At 38.1% G+C, this 22,166-nt stretch overlaps 1 protein-coding gene across 3 annotated transcripts in view; it reads left to right on the top strand.

Moving 5' to 3' along the window:
- Positions 1–22,166, top strand: part of LOC109410630 (spondin-1) — a 167,270-nt gene that overhangs the window by 120,792 nt on the left and 24,312 nt on the right. For all 3 annotated transcript variants that reach the window (XM_029875753.2, XM_062856360.1, XM_062856359.1), the window contains exon 3: positions 9,585–9,967. In XM_029875753.2, coding sequence (XP_029731613.1) covers positions 9,700–9,967 — 268 coding nt within the window. In that variant the 5' untranslated portion in view covers positions 9,585–9,699. The remainder of the gene's footprint in view (positions 1–9,584; positions 9,968–22,166) is intronic.

Consider the following 22,166-nt stretch of genomic DNA (forward strand, 5'->3'; position numbering starts at 1 on the left):
GGGGAACAACCGTGGATAAGAATCGTCGATCTGCTCCTAGATGGATTTCGGGGATTCTGCTACCGTGGTAACTAACCGTATTGGCGCACCTGTAGATGGACGCCGGGATCACTTCCCGGAATCGTTCACGGCTCTTGGCACGTCTTTAGCTGTATACCGCCGAGATCTGAAGAAGTTGCATCAATTGCTTCTGCTCTGAGCTCCAGAGATGGATCACAAAGGACTCCTAGCCCTTCATTGTCACGCTGGGTCGACCTGACCTAACCTCTATTTCGCGTGAAGCTCAACGGGTCATATGCACAAAAATCCCCTTTTAGGCCTAATCTTCAACCTGAGACATCCTTTTCCATACCTGTTTCGGTTTACTCCAATTCTCCAACAATACAACACTCCAATTTTACTTTCACTTTTCCTTAACTTTTCTTCCAAAAAACTTTCCGTTAGATCACTTCTTTCTGGGAAGAGGTCTTTGTAAAAAGTGGACGGTCCTATACTAGGGTATTTATAGGACGGTCCTATACGTAGGGTATTTATTTATTTTTAATATTTATATACACGGAAACACAAATACATAACGTTTTAACAGATAGGATATACACATTAACAAAAATCCACAGACTAAATGTTGCAAACTGTAACAGACTGACTGTACATGTTATTGGTTGTTCCTATGAACCCTTTGAACTATGCTCAGTGGATTGGGTTGATCCCATGGTCGAAATAAGGAAAACGTTACAGCTCAATATCTGTCATGTAGTCAGTTCTAGCGGGAGCTCAATTCATAAATGCATTGCATATCCATTATCCAGTTACAACGATGAATGAAACTCCTTATTGAGATCTTAATTATGAATGTTAATGCTCAAAGGTCACAACACAAATTCACTTCAGAATTAACCACACGATCGGTTACACTCCTCCGTGATTGATCTGAACTCTATTAATTTCACTGAGTATCAACTAAATAAGGGGCTGGGACATTGCACTTATTCTCAAAGCGAAATTTAAGTAGCTCATACATTTCGGATCAATACCGGCACAGTTCGCTTGCAAAACTCATATGCGTTATATGATAGATTGACACTGTGCTATGCTGCCGTGTGCAGCATAGTACTCCTATGTTGTATGGGAATCCCTATTAAAATAGGACAACTATGCTGCACGCAGCAGTGTGAGAGTTGGAAGAAAGGAAAACGGCTTTTTCAATCCGTGTCTGGCTAAGAACTTATGAATATAGACTCCCGATCAAAAGTTTGGGTTCACCCCCTCAAAAACATGTCATTTTTTAAACCCATAACTCCACCAATTTGCGTCCGATTCCAAAAAACAAGGTCTCATTCAAAAGATAATAAGTCAAAGTAACTTTGAACATGATTTAGCTGAAACTTTTACAAAAATATTTGCATGTAAACTTAACTCAAAGTTGCCAAATTTTCTAAAAAATGAATATAAACTTACGGCACCAAATTTTAAGATGAGAGCAGTAATATTAGCTTTCAACTGCTTTTTGTCGAACCTGGCCAAAAAATCTAAGAAAAAATTACCGCCGTTCGGGGTGCCATTGGGCCACACATTTGTCCCGGATTTATAAGCCAGAGCATCCGACGGTGGATGCAAAATGCCTTAGAAATATGTTTTCTGACAGTATAGCATACAATATGCATTCCCGTCGTATTCTAAACGTGCGGAATAGTGGCCCAATCCCGGGTAGAGCTTAATGGCAAAATAATGACAAATTTTACCATTAAAACAGAATGTTTGAATGGCAAAATGTGTTATTTGTTTGTTTGAAATGAGAGTTAGAATAACAAAAATAATAACAAAATTTTGATAGCAGAAAAACTTAAAAATAACTTATTTTGCCATTGTAATAACAAAGTAATGGTAAAGCATGCGGATTAAATTGAAGAACAAAATAAGTTATTATTGAGATATTGATAACAAAATAAGACCCAAATTAACTGATATCGGTGAATAACAAAATATGACATTCTTGAGTTATTGATAACAGAATAAGAACAAATTTAGCTTTTTATGTGGCGATCAAAATAATGGTAGGTTTAGTTGTTCAAATTCAATTTTAAAATAATGGTAGATTCAGTTATTATTTCAAAGTAGCAGAAGAAAGGTAAAATGAGCTATTTCTTTTTTTTTACTTAAATAAAATTTAAGTTAATCGATCATTGTAAAACCAGTTTTATTTTGTGGAAATTAAAAACTCAAAACGAAATCTTCAGCGTAATGAAGATCAATGATTCAATACAACAATGTATCAGTATGAATATACAAAGCGACAGCAGTACAAAACATTACACATTAAAGTGTAAAATTCGCACTCAAATTGACTGAGCATTGAGAGAGAAAATAGCAAAAATAAAAGTTTATGTTGTACACTACTAGTAGAATTGATGTTTACACGTGCAAGAAGAATCCCACTACACCAGTGCCCTAGTAGCTTTCTTAAAAAGATCGAAAAAGATAGATACGTCATTTTACAAATTATACTCTTTAATTGTTTGAGTTCTAAATTAACATTAATTGATGTGCATCAAATAGAATCCATTGCGAATCAAACACACAGCTGAGAATCCGGATTTGTTTACTTTTGCGAGATACGTCAAATTGAAAAGTTATGCTTGAAATATACAGTATAATAGTTAATGGTATATTAAGAGTAAAATATGTTATGGTGCCTAATGTTTATAAATAATTTCTCACAATATCAAAATAATGGCAAATTTAGCTAGGAATGTAAATTATGTTATTGTTTTGATATTTTATAAAATACATTATAAAAGGTGCTAAATTGCAAGTTTTACCATGATAGTAATTTTTGTTATTGATGTGTTATTTAGCATTATTTATGAATAACATATCTGTTTACGCGAAATGAATATGTTACGAAAGAAAAATGAATATTGTATGACGTCACGAACTATTACGAAAAAATATACATTTGGGCGCCCTGTAGGATAGAACGCAGAGATAGGTAGGAACTTTTCTGTGTAGACAGTTTGCGCGCCTAGAATGAAAGCTCACTAGGTAGTGTGGAGAATAGAAAACCATTCAAAACGGAATAGGCAAGTGATCGACAGGCATGAATGAACATGTAACAGTCCACTAGGAAGCTTCGCGGTGTAAAGTCGTCGCGGAGACAAAAGATGTAAAATTTTCAAATAAAGTGTTTCGTTTAATTTAACTACGCGTTAATCATTCAGCGCATCTGAAATTCCTTCCGGTGAAGACCAACTCCTTAGCTATCGTTGGAACAATATCAATGACAAGATTTGCCATGAGTGTATATTTTGCTATTGATTTGCCATTTTAAGTTTTTCATAATAACAGAAGAATGGTAAAACGAGATATGATGGCAAAACCAGTTATTATTTTGTCCTTTGTTTGCCATTAGCATCTACCCGGGATGACACCCCGCAAGAGTGTATTAAGTATATTAACTCTTGATTTCATCGACGAAAAGTTTGGGGTCACCCCTCAATATGCTGTATCAGCCAAAAGTTTGGGGTCACTATCGTAAAACGTGGAAAAGAGATTTGGTGATATATTCGTCATCTATAGTTCAATTTTAACATGGGAGCGGTCGCGTCGACTATTGAGTACACGCACCAGCGCGGCGTCGGTGCAGGTAGTCAAAGACGCGACTGCTTGAGAGTTAATTTCTTTTGGCTCAATTTAAACATAACACTAGTTTACAGCATTTTTGAACTCGGTAAGCTGATGATCATTTTTGGTGTAGAATCATGCCCTGAGTTCGAAAAAGCGAAGGAAAAAAAATTACAGTCGAGCGTAATTTTTTTCGACTTTCCACACAAGGTTGATGATTTGAAATCGATTTTTCTTCTATTTTGTAGGAAAGTCGCAAACTTCACACATCTCATTCTCCGTAATCAATGCTCCGATTGAACTGAATGTTTTACTGTAACTCGCCTACATATGATATGTTAAATAAACGTTGAGAAAGATTTTTTTTGCAACTTCTCATCGTAATAGGCCATTTTACCTCACGCGAATCTGCCAGGAAAAGGCCTACTTTCCCACACCAAATTAACAGTGCTGTAATGGTTCATTACAGCACTGATTTGCGTCGCGTAATGAACCATTACAGCACTGTTTTCAGTTTTGATCAACTTACTGATGCTTTCTGGACGCAGATTTGAAAAATTGTGACAACTGTACTGTATAACCTGCTATGATCAGATTTCCTTAATCATGGCTATGAACATCAGTGTACAGTCTGATGAAACAGTTTTGTTAAAAACTATCCTCTAGTGGTAATTTATGAAGCTGCCAAAAAACGTTGTACGCAACTCGTGCTGTAAAAATCTTCACACTGCACCTTGTCGCGTAAACTACTATTAAATTTTGCTAAAATTTAAGGATCCAATTTCCAGCGACAGTACTGTAAGTTTATATTCATTTTTTAAAAAATTTGGCAACTTCAGCTTAAGCTTACATACCGTAAACTGGGGTGTAGTTGATCAGTGGGGTGAACCTGATCACTCAATAACCCACGAATATAGACTTTCAAGGAAGTTACCATTCCATTTTAATGTTACGTCATTGGATTGCGAATAATTAAAATAGAATTGTTGCTTTCTTGAAAGTCAATATTCGCGGGTAATTGAGTGATCAGGTTCACCCCACTGATCAACTACACCCCAGTTTACGGTACAAACATTTTTGAGAAAGTTTCATTTAAATCATGTTCAATGTTTCTGTTGGGATGGGGATCTTCGATACCAGTGGACTGTAGTTTGGCGATCGCTCCCAACACGAACCGTGATGTCCCAGCAAGGATAGCACGGGGGTAGGGGTGACCCCAAATTTTTGATCGGGAGTGACATGTACCGTAATCCGGGGTCAAATTGATCACTTTAAAAGAACTTTTGCGGATAACATCAGTGCCTGTTCAAATATTGCCAAAAGAATTTCTGTAAAACCAGTAAACAGTGGATCTCAATGGAACCATGTGACAGAATTTTGTTCAACAAATTGGAACTTTAAGTTAAATAACTTCAAATATCAAAATATTGGAAATGCCACTTTGGGGCGAAATTGATCAGTACACAATTAAGCATCGGTTGAAAAGGAAAATTTCCTTCTCCGCTTAATTTCGCTCTTCTGAAACCGAAAAACGCGTTTAAAATCTTACAACTAGTAAATTTAATACTTTAAATGCAAAAATAAATTTTGAAATTTTCCCTTTAACGCCTAAAGGTAGGCAATTTCATTTAAAATAAGTGATTTCTATCACAAAAAATGATTATTTCTTCATAAAATGAACTTTTTATAACTATTTCATTTTCTTATTAGCTGCATTACATCTCTACCAAGGCTCCACAAAAATGTTAAAACAGAGAATTCACGGGAAGTCCTATTAGCAATTGATTGTTTAGTAGCACTGATTTCAGCTAAGTGAGAAATACTTTGCAAATTCCTTGAAAAAATAAGGCAAAACTATTTTTTTTTTTTTTAAATTAAAAGTCTACACTCATCTCTAGACATCTACGAATCAGATGACGTAAAAAGTTTAAGATCATTACGACGCTTAAGAGTTCCTAGTATGGAATTACAATGTAGTACCCGAGTGATCAATTTCACCCCGCTGATCAATTTGACCCCGGTTTACGGTACTGCCGTCGAACGCATAAATGTCATTTTCGAGGTTTTTATGTCAAACGTCATAGTTTGATACGTATTATTGAAATATGTTGTCGAAAAATGAATTTACATATGTTTCGGTAGTTTATTGGGTTTAAGTCAATCAACTACGACAATAGTCAATGTTTATTTTAAAACGTCAAATGTGGTTTTCTCTTTTTTTTCTATTGTACCGTAAAACGGGGTATCATTGATCATCGGGGTAATATTGATCGGCTTGACCGACCTCATGAAATGTTCAACTAAGCGTTTTATATTGAATCAGCTTCTGCTATCGAATGGTATATCATAATCTGCTATCATTTAGCTATTAAATGACATGCAATTCATGAAAATTGAATTTCATAAACATTGGAATAATTCGATTATTACATGACTGTGTTTCTCAACGCAATGAGATACATTGTCAAACATTCATGCTTGGCGTGAATACTAGATACAATATGAGGTTAGAAATAACTGTAATACGTCAATATGATATCCTAGAGTTGGATTTAATAAATGAAACTTTTATGAAAATGCTCTTTTTCCATTGCTATCATTTCCTTAAGCCATTGCCTACATTTGGGCCTTATTCGCGGTTTGGAGGATTTTATTCATAAAATAACTCAAAAAGTACATAACTTGTAAGAATATAACAACATATTCGTAATCAGCGACCCCGAATTGAGTAAGTAAGGGTATTTTCAACACAAACGAACATTGATCATTGACATGATCAATGTTACCCCAAATCAACCAAATCAAAAATTATTAAAATCCTTTTTTAACATGTTTTAAAGTTTTACAATACTTTTTCGAGTACCACATATTCAGAGGGCCAGTACATGATTTAAAAATATAAAATATGTAACGTTTGCTTTAACAAGAGAACTATTCAAATAGATCAAAAACTCTGATCAATGTTACCCCGGATTACGGTACCATGTGACATTTATGCGTCGGAGGGCAGTATATGTAGAGATGAGAAAGTAGATGTATTTAGAGATACAAAGTAGGAGGAAAGGGACGGGTCAGGGATTAATCCCAGGATCTTCTGCATACGAATCAGAAACGGTAGCCGTTTGACTACCAAGCCCGTCTATCATAATTGATTCGACGAAATTCTGCTGAAATCCTTTTAGGAGTTCATGAAGGAACTTCGAAAATAAAAACTCCTAGAGGAATCTCAGATGGAATTCTGGAGCTAGTTCTTGGAGGAATTTAGGATGAATCTCAGCCCCGAAGCAATTCCTGGCAGTGTGGATACGTTGGGCAATTGATAAACCTTGTTTTCCATATTGATGATTGCGTTGCCGTTTAAATACTGCAGTAAACTCCTCAGTCAATCGGCAAAGAGAGTGTTACTTACTTGGTAAACATTGCACCATCGTACAGGTCGAAATCTTTGCTCTTCCCGAAGGAAAATATCAAATTTATAACAACAGAATCACTTAGCTTGTTTTTGTATCATAATTTGTTATTATCAACTTATCAAAGTATTACTCTATGTTAACATGGTTTGTTGGGAAATCTTATTTGGTTATATCAAATTATTGAGATTCATCCACTAATTAACATTTTAATAATATACTTTGTTGTAGACCAAGTTTTGTTATTATTCTACTGTTTAAAATGTACAAATGTGCGATGAACTATAACAAAACAATAACAAGTTTTCAAATTCACTGCAAGATTCATTGCCAAGTTGTTATTGAATCTAACAGAGCATGTTATTAAATTGGTCTTCCAGGAACATTTTTTTGTTATGTTTTTTTTTGTTAATTTGCCGCTTATGACACACAAGTTTATAACATAATAACATATATTAATAACATAAAAATAACTGATTTCATTATACAGTTATTATGCCAATATAACATATTTTATAATGCTGTTGATATTTTCTTCTGCTCGGGTTATATGCATTATGCGATCAATATTTCTGCAGCACGAAATGGGCAATGTAATATACTTCTGTTCTGATAACCAGACTGCTATTAAGGCAGTTCCTTCAACCAACTTGTACCATTATCGAACTCAAATGAAGAGCTGAATTCAGCAAACATTGGACACCTTGTACGGGCACAGAGAACAGACATCCAAATCCAATCTGAATTTTGTGTAAGGAATATTTCATCGGCAACACAAGTGGCAACATCGTGGCGCTGCAATCGGTTAGCTTCTCGTAATAATGTTATTCACCACTTGAAAACACATTACAGTTAGGTATTTTTTTACGCGGTTTTCATTTACGCGGCCGCGTCAATAAAAAAAAACTCCATACAAAAAAATCATCGTTTAATTTTTGCATGATTCATCGAGAAATGGTGAGACTTTTTTTACGCGGTTTCTTGAATTTTGAACTGAGTTTTTATTTACGCGGTACGTATCCCCCTCGTAAAAAAAAACCTGACTGAATGGTGTTTGGCGGCGCTAGTGTTTTCAACGTGTATTGGTGTGCATCCTTTCTCAAGTAAGGTTTCGAATCCTCACACAGCCTTTTGAATGAAATGTGTTCTAGTCTGGATGTCAGCTCTCTGTGGTATGGGTGCTTCTATCTTTTATTGGAAATTTAGATTTTTTTTTGCAAATGGGGTCAATTTAGAATTTTCTATGATTTTTTTTTCAAATATTGTAAAAAAAAAAGAATTTTCTTGAAATATTCCTAATAATGAAGTTCTGTGTATATAGTCTGGTTTCTTCTAAAATTCTGAAACTTGTTAAACTTTTATTCTTCTGCAAAACATTTAATGGCAAATGAAAGAATCAAGAACGCCACCAAACCCTAATGTTATAGGAAGGCCCATCTGTAGTATACTGTCATAGGTTGATTCTATCTCGACATCAATATCTATGGACTCCGTTCCTCTGTCCTACCCACACATCAGCAAATCTCATGAATTATTCATCTGAGTAACCGTAAACCAACCTAAATAAATGGTCGCAAAAGAGCTTTCACCAGACAACGATGAAATGCAGCTATATGCTATGCAAGCAATCTAATGACATTCGTTCAAGATGCATTAGATATGCGATCGCATCATGTTCGATTGCTTCGAAGTTGAGAAGGTGGAACACACATTTGTAAGACGATGTCTGCCTTTGTGACGACGGCTTCTTCCGTTTGTGTCCAGTCTTAGTTCGAAGTGAAATAAATCACATTCAGTTCCGGAATTCATGCAAGACGTTGTTGAAGAAGCCAATGCTCAATTGCACCATTATATTTCTATGTCCTTTGGAACATATGAGAGGAGGTCTTTGAATCGGGATGATAGAGAACTTCCTGTTGAAGCACGAGGCGTCATCTTCGTATCATGTATCTGCATTCGAATGCAGATGCACAAGATTGGGAAAATAGTGCACCGGACATAATGTATTGCGATATGGATGAAATCCCTGTGGGAAATTATCTTTAGACGACATGCTATACATACAGTAGATGAAGCACAATCCCTTCCTTTTCCTGATTTGTAATCAGTTTTGTCATCGATAGGGAGAGTGGGGGTTAGAGTGGCAAGATATTCACAGAACGAGTTCAAAGGAACAACTTTTGTTCCAATCAAAGCTGTCGCCTTTCTTTGAACGACTACTCGTTCAAAAGATGGAAATGGAGCATTTCCAATCATCTTCCATCTCATCACACAACACAAGCCAGTCGCATCAATAAACGACCAGCCTATACTCTGAGATGGCATCCACTCCACATGTGCGCCTCCTCCCTACAACAACGCCGGGGAAATCCTTTCCGAATGCTCATAGAAGAAAAATGACACCATCAATCATGGAATATCAATTTGTCACTTTGTCCTCCCTGCCGCTGCGCTGGCTGCCACGGCACCTGCGACACAAAATGTCCCATACTCATACACAATAGAGAGCAAAACTCCATTATCAGTCGATTCTTCTCGATTTTTCTTTTACAGATCAGGGCACGAAAAAGCCACAAACAACAATCCTAGCAGCACCACCCCGGCTTTGGACCATCACATCGCATAGCACCGCCTGCGGCTCAGCCACACAGGAACCGGATGTAGATCAATGAATCCGACGACGAACGCGACGACAAGCGAGGTGACAACGACGAAAGCGGCGCCCCACAGGAGGAGCGTCTGCCGTCGTCATCGTTGGTGGTATGTTATACCATTGCTGCTGCTAGCGATAGTTGGACTGCCACAAGGGGCAGTTGCCCTACGATGCGACCGGACACCGGAGGGATCCGGTGCGAGTAAATCACCTGCAGATGGGCGCTTCCGGCTCAGGATTTCCGGCAATCCGGACAAGTACGTGCCCGGCGAGACGTACACCAGTGAGTATTGAGAGGGTTGTCTAGTTTTTTGGAATGTCGTTGCGGTATTCTACTTCTTGATGATTGAGAAACAATAAGGGAAGGTGAATGAAGTTATTAGGGAGTAAATGAAATTGGTTGATATGCTGTTAGGCAACAACAACTTTGCATATTTTTTTTATCTGTTTTGATCCATTATGTATTAGTGTGGGTCATCGGAACCGTTTTCTCAGATCAAAGCTTTTTTGATTCTGTTTCGGATCCTAAGTATCTGTGCAAAATTTGAGCAAGCGTCTACACTTTGCGCATTGCAATTGAAATTTGTATGGCATTTGCTGTATGGGATGAGAAACATACTTTTTTGCATTTTTGTCATAAGTTGAAAAAAAAAATGTTTGAAACTTTTTAACCGATACTGTAAAATGATAGCCTAGGGTGTTCTGAAAAGCTTTGTTAAAGACCGCAAAACGATCCGATGCTTGTAAAAATAGTTATAACCAACGAACCGCATGCATGTGTTTATGTTTTAACATGTAAAGGAATAACAATAGCAACAAAATCATGCTGTTTTGCCAAGCAATGCCAACGCTATAACTGTTTTCATAAGCATCAGATCACTTCGCGGTCTTCGACAAAATTTTTCAGGTCACCCTAGGCTATGTTTTCACTTCATCGGTTACATGGTTTTAGAAAAAATCGAGCTTGTTATAAGAGAAATGCAAAAAAGTGTGTTTTCCCATGTAAAACCCCATAAAAACTTCAAACGCGATGCCCAAAACGTAGACATAGCCGATCGTGCCCAAATTTTGCACACTTATTGGGGTCCTGAAATGGGATCAAAAAAGCTTTGATCTGATGGGATACCATTGAAATTTCATTTTTCCATATAAACGATGACCCATTCTACTATTTATACTTGCATGTGTGTAAACATACTTTTGTTTACGTTGCATGTGTGATTTACCACAACGAGTTAAACAAAAAGAGGACGAAGTCTGTAAAACATGAAAAAGTTTTATCTGTCGCATATTTTTTATTTCCGATATATCAAGGTAGTCAAGGCTAGAAATTGAAAGTTGAAGAGTAGTTCTTCCAAATGAGGAGCAGCAATTGTTGTTTTGTTGGGAAACCAAAGAGTTCTGGAGAGCCAAAGTTGAGCTATTTATATGGATATTTCACTTTTTTGCGCTCGGTCCCAAAACGGAAATTCGAAAATAATAATTGCAGCTTTCTCATTCATTTTAAGCTCAAACTAACCCAAAATGATCAGGTTATTCCATAGGCCTATGAAAACATGCTGAACGTTTTTCATAACAGAATAAGACAATTTAAGCGAGAAAACTGTACTAAAAGAACTGATTTCTTACAAAATTCATAATTAAACAAAATTACCTCGTTTACGCCCGAAGTACTGAGTATTTTACTGCCTATTTTGGTGTCCGGCCATTTGGCCTAATGCCGTTTGGCCGAATGTCGTTTGGCCTAATGCCGTTTGGCCGAATGCTATTTGGCCGAAAGGGTTGTTTGGCAGAATTTTGAAGCGTGAGCAAACTCCGGATAACATTCTAGCTGCCAATATGACCATCTGAAATATTTCCTTCTTTTAATCATGAGCTATTCTTTCTAGTTTTACCATTAAGGTGTGGTGGTGGTCAAACTGTGAATATTTTAGCAGAGATTTTTCCTTCTTTGAATCATAGGCTGTTCTTTTGACGTAGACTGATATAGAAAACAGTGGCATGATCACTTAAGTTCATCATTACTTTTTCGGCCAAACGGCATTCGGCCAGATGGCGTTCGGCTAAATGACCCTGAACCGCCTATTTTAACCCAAACGTCAGAATCTTCATGTGTTCAGTGCGAAGAAGCCAGTTGGCAGGAATCTCTGAAAAATTCTGTGAGGAATCATAAGTGAAATTCTGGCAGAAATCCATGGTGGGATCAGTGTTGGTAAAATCACACTCAAAGCACAATCATGAACCGCTCTTGCGTGAGCAAACTCGCGCGCGATTCTAAATCATTTTCTCACGCGCGAGATTTTCATGCAAAATCTCGCTATCACGAGTCAAGCGCCGAAATCTCGTTCGCTTGTAAAACGAATCCAAATCAGTCTGAACGACATCCAATGTTGCTTTTGTTCTATCATATAATCCTAAAAACTTCGATGTAAATAATAAGAACACCATGAAATAACGCAATGAGTGAAATCGCGAGTCAACTCATGCATGATTTTTTCGGCGGTGAGTTTGGCGAGTCAAGAATCGCGCGTGAAACAACTCAAGCATGAGATTTGAGAATTTGAGTTTTTTCCAACACTGGGTGGGATCCTGGGAGAAATCTCGCCAGAATTTCCGGGTCACATTTTGGAAAAAAAAAACTTGGTTTGGCAGTTGTAGCAATATGTATCCCGTTATTTAGGATCTGTGTGGTCGCAGTGCAAAAACTGATTCAAAGTCATAACTTTCCAAAGCCGCTGGTTTTCGAAAACTTTCAATAATCATACTCATTTAAAAAAATGACAAGGAATCGAATTGTAGGGGTCTCGTCTTTTACAGACAATGTAAAGTGTCCGAATTTGTTCTTTTTCGAACAATTTCGACGCAAAACACGACGAAGAAGAATATATAGACCGCTGCTAAATTTCGGTGGTGCCGTAAATTGGCATCACCGAAATTTGAACATGACGTCAACATTGGCGAAACAAAGAAGTTGTGAGTACGCTCTAGAAAAATTTTTAGTCTGAGCATGACTTTTCAATACCCATTTTTTATTCCTGTCGCATAACTTAGCGTGGTTCAAAAAACCGTTTTTGCTCCACACCGCTTATTTGATTCATAACCATATTCTATGCCTTCTCCCAAAATTTGAGCTGATTTGGTTGAAAATTGAGAGTGCACAAGCCCTTCAAAGTTTGTATGGGAATTACTATGGTAAAAGGACGATTTTCATTCAATCGACCGTAGCATTTCCCCAAGTGCCCTAGAGTGTTAGTTGACCCTTGATACTCCTGGGCTACTCTATAAGCTACACACACTTAATTTAATTTGCCGAGGCCGGCAAAACAAATCGCCGAGAATCCAACAGCTGAGAGCTCGGTAAAAATCTCGGTAAAAGTTCAAATTGCCGACCAGTCTGCAAACTTGACAAAGATCAACTGTCAAACTTTGACGAGTGGTTCGGTAATGCATTGCCGAAAATTTCGGCATACGTTATTACCGAAATTCAGTAAATGTTTATTTCCTTTCATGCTTGATAATAAGAAGTAAAATGAAAGAAAAACTATAATTAGGTTACCAATTTTATTCTCGCAAGCATATTACGAAAAAATATACAACGGAATGTTTTTTTTTTTTTGTTGAAATCTCTGGTTCTGAGAAGGACCTTCTCGCTTTGTATCGTTTCTTTAACTCATTGTTAAAAACAAAAACATAATTCCACACTTCCTCCTACTCCTCCTTGAGCACGCTCGTCACGGATGCACCGGGCCCCGGGCCAGTTAGATGGTGACGCGTTTGGCGTGGATCGCGCAAAGATGGTGTCCTCAAACAATCCGACCAAGTACGCTTCGCTGCAAGGTAATAAAGGCATTTTGGAAACGCAGGCCCATCTTCGAAACCTGCGCATTTTCACACAAGCGCTGGAACTGCAACTTCCGGATCAGCATCTCGGTGGACTTTTGGTAGCCACAGATTTCTCGCAGAGCTACCGTTCCCGGCCGGTAACGATGCGGCTACTTCATTCCGTCGGTCGAGGGAGCACTTTTGCGGGCGGCCTTTGTTGCCAGCTGCTAACGGAAAGCCTTTTCTCCGGTGGTTTTTCGTGCGGATTGCTTGGTACGGACCATTTTGCTGTAGGTTTGTTGACTTCTCCGTAAGCAAAAAAACAGGCGCATTTGAAGCTGTAATCCGGCACTCCGTCCTGCAGCGCTCCTTCTGCAGAACAACGAACTGAAAGAATATTGGGAGATTTATTAACAAATATTAACAGTAGAAGCATATACATCATTAGCTTTAAACAAATTCAATTACTTTACTTACGAGAACCATTCCAGCGATGAAAGTGAAAAATCCTTTTTTGGAGATGGCAGCCGGCAACGCGTTTCGTCTTTATTTTTGACAGATGCGCTTTACCGAATTTCAGCAACATGATTAGTTTGCCGATTGCTGTGGCAAAACAGTTTTCCGATAATCAGTAATGAACGTAAATTGCCGAATTTCGTCATTTTTGACAAGTTATTTTCGAAGAACTGTCAAATTTTAACGATATTTCAGTTAAAATAACCTTTACCGATTGAGTTCGTTATTCGCTTTTACCGAGATCAAATTTGGAGTTTAAGTGTGCAACTTTGTCAAAGATTTTTTTAACCACGCTAAAAACTACATTGTCATTGAAGGGAGATAAGGTATCGATTTTGATACAGTTTTTGTTTTGTTTTCTTAGAAGGTTTGAAAACTATCATATTAGATAATATTATCGCACTATTTTGTCTTTAGGATCCCCGAAGGATTTCCAAAAGAAATCCTCGAAGGAATTCCAGGAGAAACATTGAAGAAACTTCTGGAGGAAGCTCTGAAAGAACTCGTGGACTAATCCCTACAGAAACTGCTGTACGGAACCCTGACGGAACTTCTGCAGGTATCGTTAATGGTTCAAGAATCTCTTTTAGAAAAATCTCTGCAGAAGCTTCTGGAAAAAATCCCTGATTGGGGTTATTGCGATATTCCTGACATAATTCTTGGAAGAGTCCTCGAAGGAATCCCAGGAATAATCCTTGAAAGAATTCCAGCACAATTCCCGAAATAAAATCCAGCAGGAATCTCCAGAGGAATCCAAGGTGGAATCCCCAAAGGTTTTCTAGGAGGAATCATCGGAGGATATCCAGGAGGAATCCCCTAAGGAATTCTATGAGCAATGCCCAAGGGATTTCTAGGAAGAATCCTCGAAAAGAGTCTAGGAAGAATTCCCAAAGAAATTTCACGAGGAATCCGAAGGGATTCCAGGAGAAATCCCCGAAGGAATTCCAGGGGGAACCTTGAAGGAACTACAGGAAGAATCTCTAAAGAAACTTCTTCCAGTGCAGGCATACGTCATATCGCTGAATTCCACGTCAATAGCTCAACCAAGATCTCAACTATGCATATACGAATCAATCAGGACTATAATACATTCAACTTCATGCTAAGATATTTTCTAAACACCAATCAATTTGATGGTCGTCAAGACCGGTCTTCTATACTTCCATTAATCCAAATTGAAGTCAACCCAGCATGCGGCTTTTGAGGCACGATACAAATCATGTGAATCAACTGATTTAAAAAACGACGTTCTTGGAAACGCGTCCCTCATTTTATATTCTAACTAGCTGTCCCGGCAAACTTTGTCTTGCCGTCTTTCGGGTGGTTTGACAACTGTTGAGCTCAAAATAGCACCGCACTCTAGATTGATTTAATTTCGAACGTGTTGATTTCCTTCCCAGCTCATGGAAAATCAGTATTTTATCAATTTTCTTCCTTTATAGTTGATTTTCGTAACTTTTTGTACATATAAACACAGCCACCACGAATACGAACCGAACCGTGCAAGAGTCATCCTGAACGGTTCAGCCGTTCTTGAGTTTTGTTGCCTCAAAGGTACATCAAACTCATTTTTATATATATAGATGTCCAATTCAATTTGACGGCTTTCGAGGTGTTCAAAAAATCGAAGTCAAGCAATCCGACCGTGTCTTTCGATTCCATAAACATCCAATCATTCAACTACAATGATCTTCCAGGCACATTGCAATACGATGATCTTTGAGACGCGCCCCTCTCTTCCATCCCTCGACGGCCTTCGGAGCCCGTTCTTCTTTTTAATTTCGTAACGGCCTTCCAGGTACGTTCTTCTTTTCCATTATCGACGGCCTTCGAAGCGCGTCTTTCTTTACGATTTCTCGAAGGCCTTCGAGGCACGTCCCTATTCTCAACGGCCCTAGAGGCGCGTCCTTCGATTTCAACATTCGAACATAACTTCGAGACACGCCACTTGTTTTGCATTTAGGACAATTATCCGAACTTTCCTTGCTTTGTACCTTGCTTTGTACTCAACTGGCTGAGCGATTCTCACCTTGTTTGAAATTAATTGCTTAAAATCGCAATAAAACCTTGCAGAAGCGCCAATGTGGGAATTCGGTCGACGGTTCACTGCAGTACGTCCAACGTGGTCGAACGGTGACCGTAGAAAGAGGAAGAGTCGTGACCTGCTATGATCTCGTCAGCATCTGTCACCCGATAGGGTAAGCGTTACCCCGGGAGAGGAATGAGCGTGCGTTATCAATTGTCTATTGATATGTTGAGGGGCAAAGACTCTAAACACACTGAGAGATGCTCATTGTCAGACATTCCACGCAGAGCAGTCTTTGAAGGAACTCGTGGAGGACTCCCTGAAGGAACTTCCGGACAAATCTCTGCAGAAACTGCTGCACGAAACACGAAAGGAACTTTCGTAGGATTCTTTGATGGTTCAAAATTTTCTCCGAGAGAGATCCCCGCAGAAAGAAATTCTAAGAAGATTTCCATGTGGAATCCCCGAAGGAATTCTATTAAGAATCCTCGAAAGAAATCCAGTAGGTATATGAAAGGAATCGAAGGAGGAATGCCTAAAGAATTTGTAGGAGGAATAATCGAAGGATATCCAAAGAAAATCCCGAAGGAATTCCATGAGGAATGCTCGAGAGAATTCCAGGAGAAGGTATTCCAGGAAGAATCTCGAAGGCCTGAAGTAAGTTTTTGAGGAATCTCTGAAAGAACTCGTGGGGTAATCCCTGAAGGAACTCCTGGACTAATCCCTGCGGAAACTGCTGTACGAAACCCTGAAGGAATTTCTGCGGTAATCTCTCTTAGAGAAACTCCTGCAGAAATTTCTGGAAAAAATCTGATTGAAGTTTTTAAGGAATTCTAGGAGAAATTCAAAGAGGGATTCCGAACGAATTCCAGGAAGAATCCTCAAATGAAATCAAGGAGGAATTCCAGATAAAATTCCAGCAGGAATCCCAAAGAAATTCCAATAGGAATCCCAAAGGAATACCAGCAGGAATCTCAAAAGGGATTCCAGGAGGAATCCCCGGAGGAATTCCGAAGGGTTCCTTGAAAGATTTCCAGGCGGAAGCTTTCCAGAAGAAATTCCCATAGGATTATCAGGAGGAAACCACAAAAGATTTTTAAAAGCAAATGCTGATAAACTTCCTGCAGGGATTTCAGAAGGAAATCTTGGAGGATTTCCTGAAAGAAATTCTGGAGGAATTCTTGTAAGAATTGAGAGATCCTTCAAGGAAACCCTAGAGGTAAGCCTGATAATAGTTCTAAGGAAATTATTGAAGGAACTCCTAGAAGAATCCTTAAGGGAACTCCTGTAGAATTTTCTAAATGAACTTCTGAAGAAACCCCCGATATATCTCCTCGAGGCATCCATGCATCCTCCTGATAAAACCTACAGAAGAACTCATGAAGCGTTCCCTTGAAGAACTTCTGGAAGAATCACTAAAGAAACTCCTGCAGGAACCTCTAAAGGAACTGCGAGAATAATCTCTGTAGGTAGGAGCTAGGAGTCTAGGAGACTAAACTCCTGAAAAGATCTCTGAAAGAACTTCTGGAAGAATAGCTGAGGCAACTTCTGAACAGTTCCCTGATGAAACACCTGGAGACATCATCCCTACTAACATTTGGAAATTACAAACAAGCAAAAATGCTGAAATGTTTCTCAATAATGGTAATGATAGTAGAACTAAAGCTATGTTCAATTGATTCTTCATTTGAAGAAGTGCCAATGTTTGACCTTTCGCACGGGTATTAACAATGTTTAGTTGAAATGCTTTTCAAATGTTCAACAAAAACTTTATTCGACTGGCAATGATTTCCTTACAATATAGTTGAACGAGACCTTTATCTACTTCTTATCAAGCTAATGTTCCTGATCAATATGTTTTTCACATGTCGAACAAGCGCTTTTATTCCATCATATTTCAACTCAATGAATACGTTTTTCAGACAGTAGTTTTAGAGCTGGATTATGGTTTTTTACTATTTTCAATCGTCTTTGGAAACTTGTTAGGATAATGGGGTTCCGTAAATTTCAGAAGAGCTTCCGTAATACATGGATAGAGATGTCATATGTTTTGGTCACCTCCTTCCCCTCCCGTGGACAAGCGTAGACGACTCTATGACAGTTCCCCGAATTCCATTATCCCGAATGACATTACCCCGAATATTGTTTTTCTCTATAATCATTTTTTTATATGCTTAAATAAAGGAAAGCCATGCCATTAGTCCCGAAATGAAATAGCTTGGTTGATAAAATTTCATTCTGCCTTTTACAGAACCAAAACACTTAGAGGGAAGCATATTCAAATCCTGGAACACTTTGTAAAAATCTTCGACCAATACAATTAAAAGAACATCCAAAATCCAAAAGAAGGAAAATTTTAATAACTATTGGTTTAGGATCATACGACCGAAGAATAATAATGAATAATAAGAATAATGAACTAGTGGACATGTCACTATTCTATAAGACAGTACACCTTGGAAGTACACCTATGAATAAAAGAAGGAAAAATCTCTGATTAAAGTATTATTGGTTGAAACGCTAACAAATGCCTTGAAAGAGTAACTAGTTTGAACTATGTTTGAAAGAAGGATTCAACTGATGATCACATTTCAGTTAGAATGCCAAAAAGTTCCTCAGTAGTATGGCTATAAAGAACAACATATGCTCAAACAAGGAAAATCTTTGTTGAAAATATGGCCAACCACTTGAAGCACCGTTAGTTACCCAAAGCGGGTCTCCAGATAAGCTTGCCGATAAATCATCCGGGGTAATGGAATTCGGGGAAATGCCTTAAGCCGCGTAGACTTTTTCATGACCCTCCTCGCCTACCCTAATGTTTATGTGAACTTTTCAACTTGTTTCTACATTTTTTTAAAACAAAGCAAGAAAAAGTTATTCTGATTTTTTTTCTAGAGAATGTCGTATTTTTCTGGAAATTATGTATTGTATCATTATTCTAGAGATTACCAACATTCTGTAGCTTTTATAAGTTATCGCCATTGGTTATAATTGGATTGAACAAATCCATAATATTGTCATTTTTTCTCGTTTCGGAATCGTCAGAGGTATCTCGTAAAAAAAACGGAATCACTCCTGGGAGATATTTTTCAAGATATCTAAGGATAAGTCCCGGAAAAATCTCTGGAAGAATGTGAGCAGGAATCTCAAGAGGAATTCCAAGAGGACTCTTACGAGGTATCCTGATAAGGATTTTAGAAGGTACATATCCCGTTTGTATTTCCGAAAGAAATTTTAATGGAAATTACTGGAAAGATCTTGACAGGAACCCATTGAGGAATTTCAGAAATAATTTTGGTTGAATCACTGTAAAAATTTCGGGAATTGGTTGCAGGTGGATTCTTGGGTGAAATCCAGTCTCTTGAAAAATCCATGGAAGAATTCTTGGAGAAGTCATCCAAGAAGAAATTTCATTGCCCTTTTAGTTTTATAAATAACTACCCGAGCAAATACAGATAACAAAGAGATATCATTTTGATAATAAACTCTATTATCGGTGTTATCATTTTGTTATATTTGTTATCATCTTTTCCAATGATGATCAGATGATAACAAGTTTAGTTATCGATAATTTTGGTCTATCGCGATTACATAAAAATACAAAATGATTACAAAATATGTTATCTGTTTCCAAATGAACCTCGAATCTGAAAATAGATTGCGTGCGATATTTCCATAATTCTACTTTATGGAGTTCTCCGCATCGTTTGTCGCACGTTTCAAAACTTTCGCTATTTACACATGACGTAAAGCCTGTATCCGCAATAATCGGGACACAGAAATATGGCTGTAACTCTGCAAAAGACACATTAAAATTGCTCAAATTTTGCCTGAAAATATCTTAAGATGTGTTCATTTCACCTGCAAAATTTCATGCGAATCGGTGAAGTACCTTTTGTTGTAGCTATGAACCAGTAGAACGCGAGCAATTGATTTTTGTACAGCCTCTGGATTAGCTTGTCAGCGCTTTAACTTTTGAATTTGATAAAGGAAATGACTGAAAATTTTGAACACAAGCCTCTCAATCTACTTTACTTACATAGGCAAAATTTCAAAAAAATCGATGCACTAGCAACAATTTTATAGTCGAAACATATATTGGGGCAGACCGTGATTTTAGCCCTTCAGACAACAATTAGTGAGCACCCCTTATTGTTTCGATTGTATTGTTGAAAGTACTACACCAATAATCATCAAATTTTGCATGCATAATATACACTAGACCGGCCCACATTTGTATGGCGAGAAAGAAAAGATGGAAAAATTTACGGGGCACCCTCTAGAATCGTGCCTTTGGATGAGAAGAACAATCTGTGAAAGATTCAGCTCAATCGGTTTAAAACTGAGCTGGCGCAAATGAGTTGAAGGTTTGTATGGGATTTTCAGTCCAAATATATGGGAAATTGGATGACCTCCAGTCTCTCACTCAGTACGCCGGTTCAGCGAGTTCGATTTAGCTCAGAATTGAAAGAATGGTAGTTAATACCCTAAGGAACAACTTTGTAGAAGACCATATCATGATAAAACTTAATATAGTTGCGGTTTCAGCGAACGAAAGCAGGATAGGACATCTTCCCCTGTTTACTCTCGGTTGTTACATGCAGCACGTGTTTGTCGGTCGAAGCTTGCGCACTACATCATAGGCAGCTATGTAATTCTTCATTGTTTCGATACCCGCCCACGTGCGTGAGCAATTGAAATGAAGGACAACATAGCCGCCTATGATGTTGAGCGCAAGTTTCGAACAGCAAACACGTGCTGCATGTAACAACCGAGAGTAAACAGGGGAAGATGTCCTCATCCTGCTTTCGTTCGCTGAAACCGCAACTATATTAAGTTTTATCATGATATGGTCTTCTACAAAGTTGTTCCTTAGGGTATTAACTACCATTCTTTCAATTCTGAGCTAAATCGAACTCGCTGAACCGGCGTACTGAGTGAGAGACTGGAAGTCATCCAATTTCCCATATATTTGGACTGAAAATCCCATACAAACCTTCAACTCATTTGCGCCAGCTCAGTTTTAAACCGATTGAGTTGAATCTTTCACAGATTGTTCTTCTCATCCAAAGGGAGGATTCTAGAGGGTGCCCCGTGGAATTTTTCGACATTTTTGTATTTGGGCCGGTCTAATATACACATAATCAACTACCTTCTGTGAAAATTTCATGACAATTTATAGAGATATTCAAAAATTATGAATGGGCAAACATCGCACACAAAAAACATGAAACATTTTCACTAACACTATCCCCTATCAACACCAGTAACTTTCAATCCAATTGATAAAAGTTGATGAAATTTTGCAAGGAAGTGTCTCTATAAGTATCATAACTGCTCACGAAGTTTCATAATTATCCTCACAGAACTTTGAATTGTAGCGGAAAAGAACCACCTAGTATGCGAATGAAAATTGGTGATGATTGTACAAAATCTTAAAAACGTCGTCTGTTTGTTTCTCATCCACAGTTAAAAGCAATGCATCGATTTTTATGAAATTTTGCACAAATAATAAACATACACCAAAGAGTTCTCAGTTAATTTTTGGCCAATTTTTATTGATTCAGTACAGAGTTACTGCCGTACTTTTGTGTCCCGATTATTGCGGATACAGGCTTTACTCAATGTGTAATCACATGCCATTTTATTCCCCTAAATTTTCATCGCTAGATAATGAAACATCCAATTTGGTTCCCTTCAATACCGCTCTATCAAATAGCAATCACCAGCATAATTTCCCGCGTTTCCAAAATCACCACAAGTCATAAAAATAACTTCAACAAGCATCAAAGCCCAAATGCCGGTTTAATTATGACACACCTCCGAAACCGCAACATACAACCAGAGCGTAACCCAGCTCCATAAGCCAACGATTCCAATGATCCATGCTCCCTAACTCCCCGCCTCAACTTTCCGGGCAATTTCTCTCCCTCCTCCTGGAGGGCCAAAATCCGAAAAATCCAATATTAATGCGTACCAACAACATCGATAGTTGGGACGAATAAGCATCCCCATGGGAACAATCAGTGTCAACCTCGAGAAGCAGTTTCCATGACCTCCACCCGGGAATAACCTTTGACACATCCTAATCCTGGATCGGAGCATGCAGTAGGGTGGG

Source organism: Aedes albopictus, chromosome 3 (genome assembly GCF_035046485.1).
Source record: "Aedes albopictus strain Foshan chromosome 3, AalbF5, whole genome shotgun sequence".
Lineage (NCBI taxonomy): Eukaryota > Metazoa > Arthropoda > Insecta > Diptera > Culicidae > Aedes > Aedes albopictus.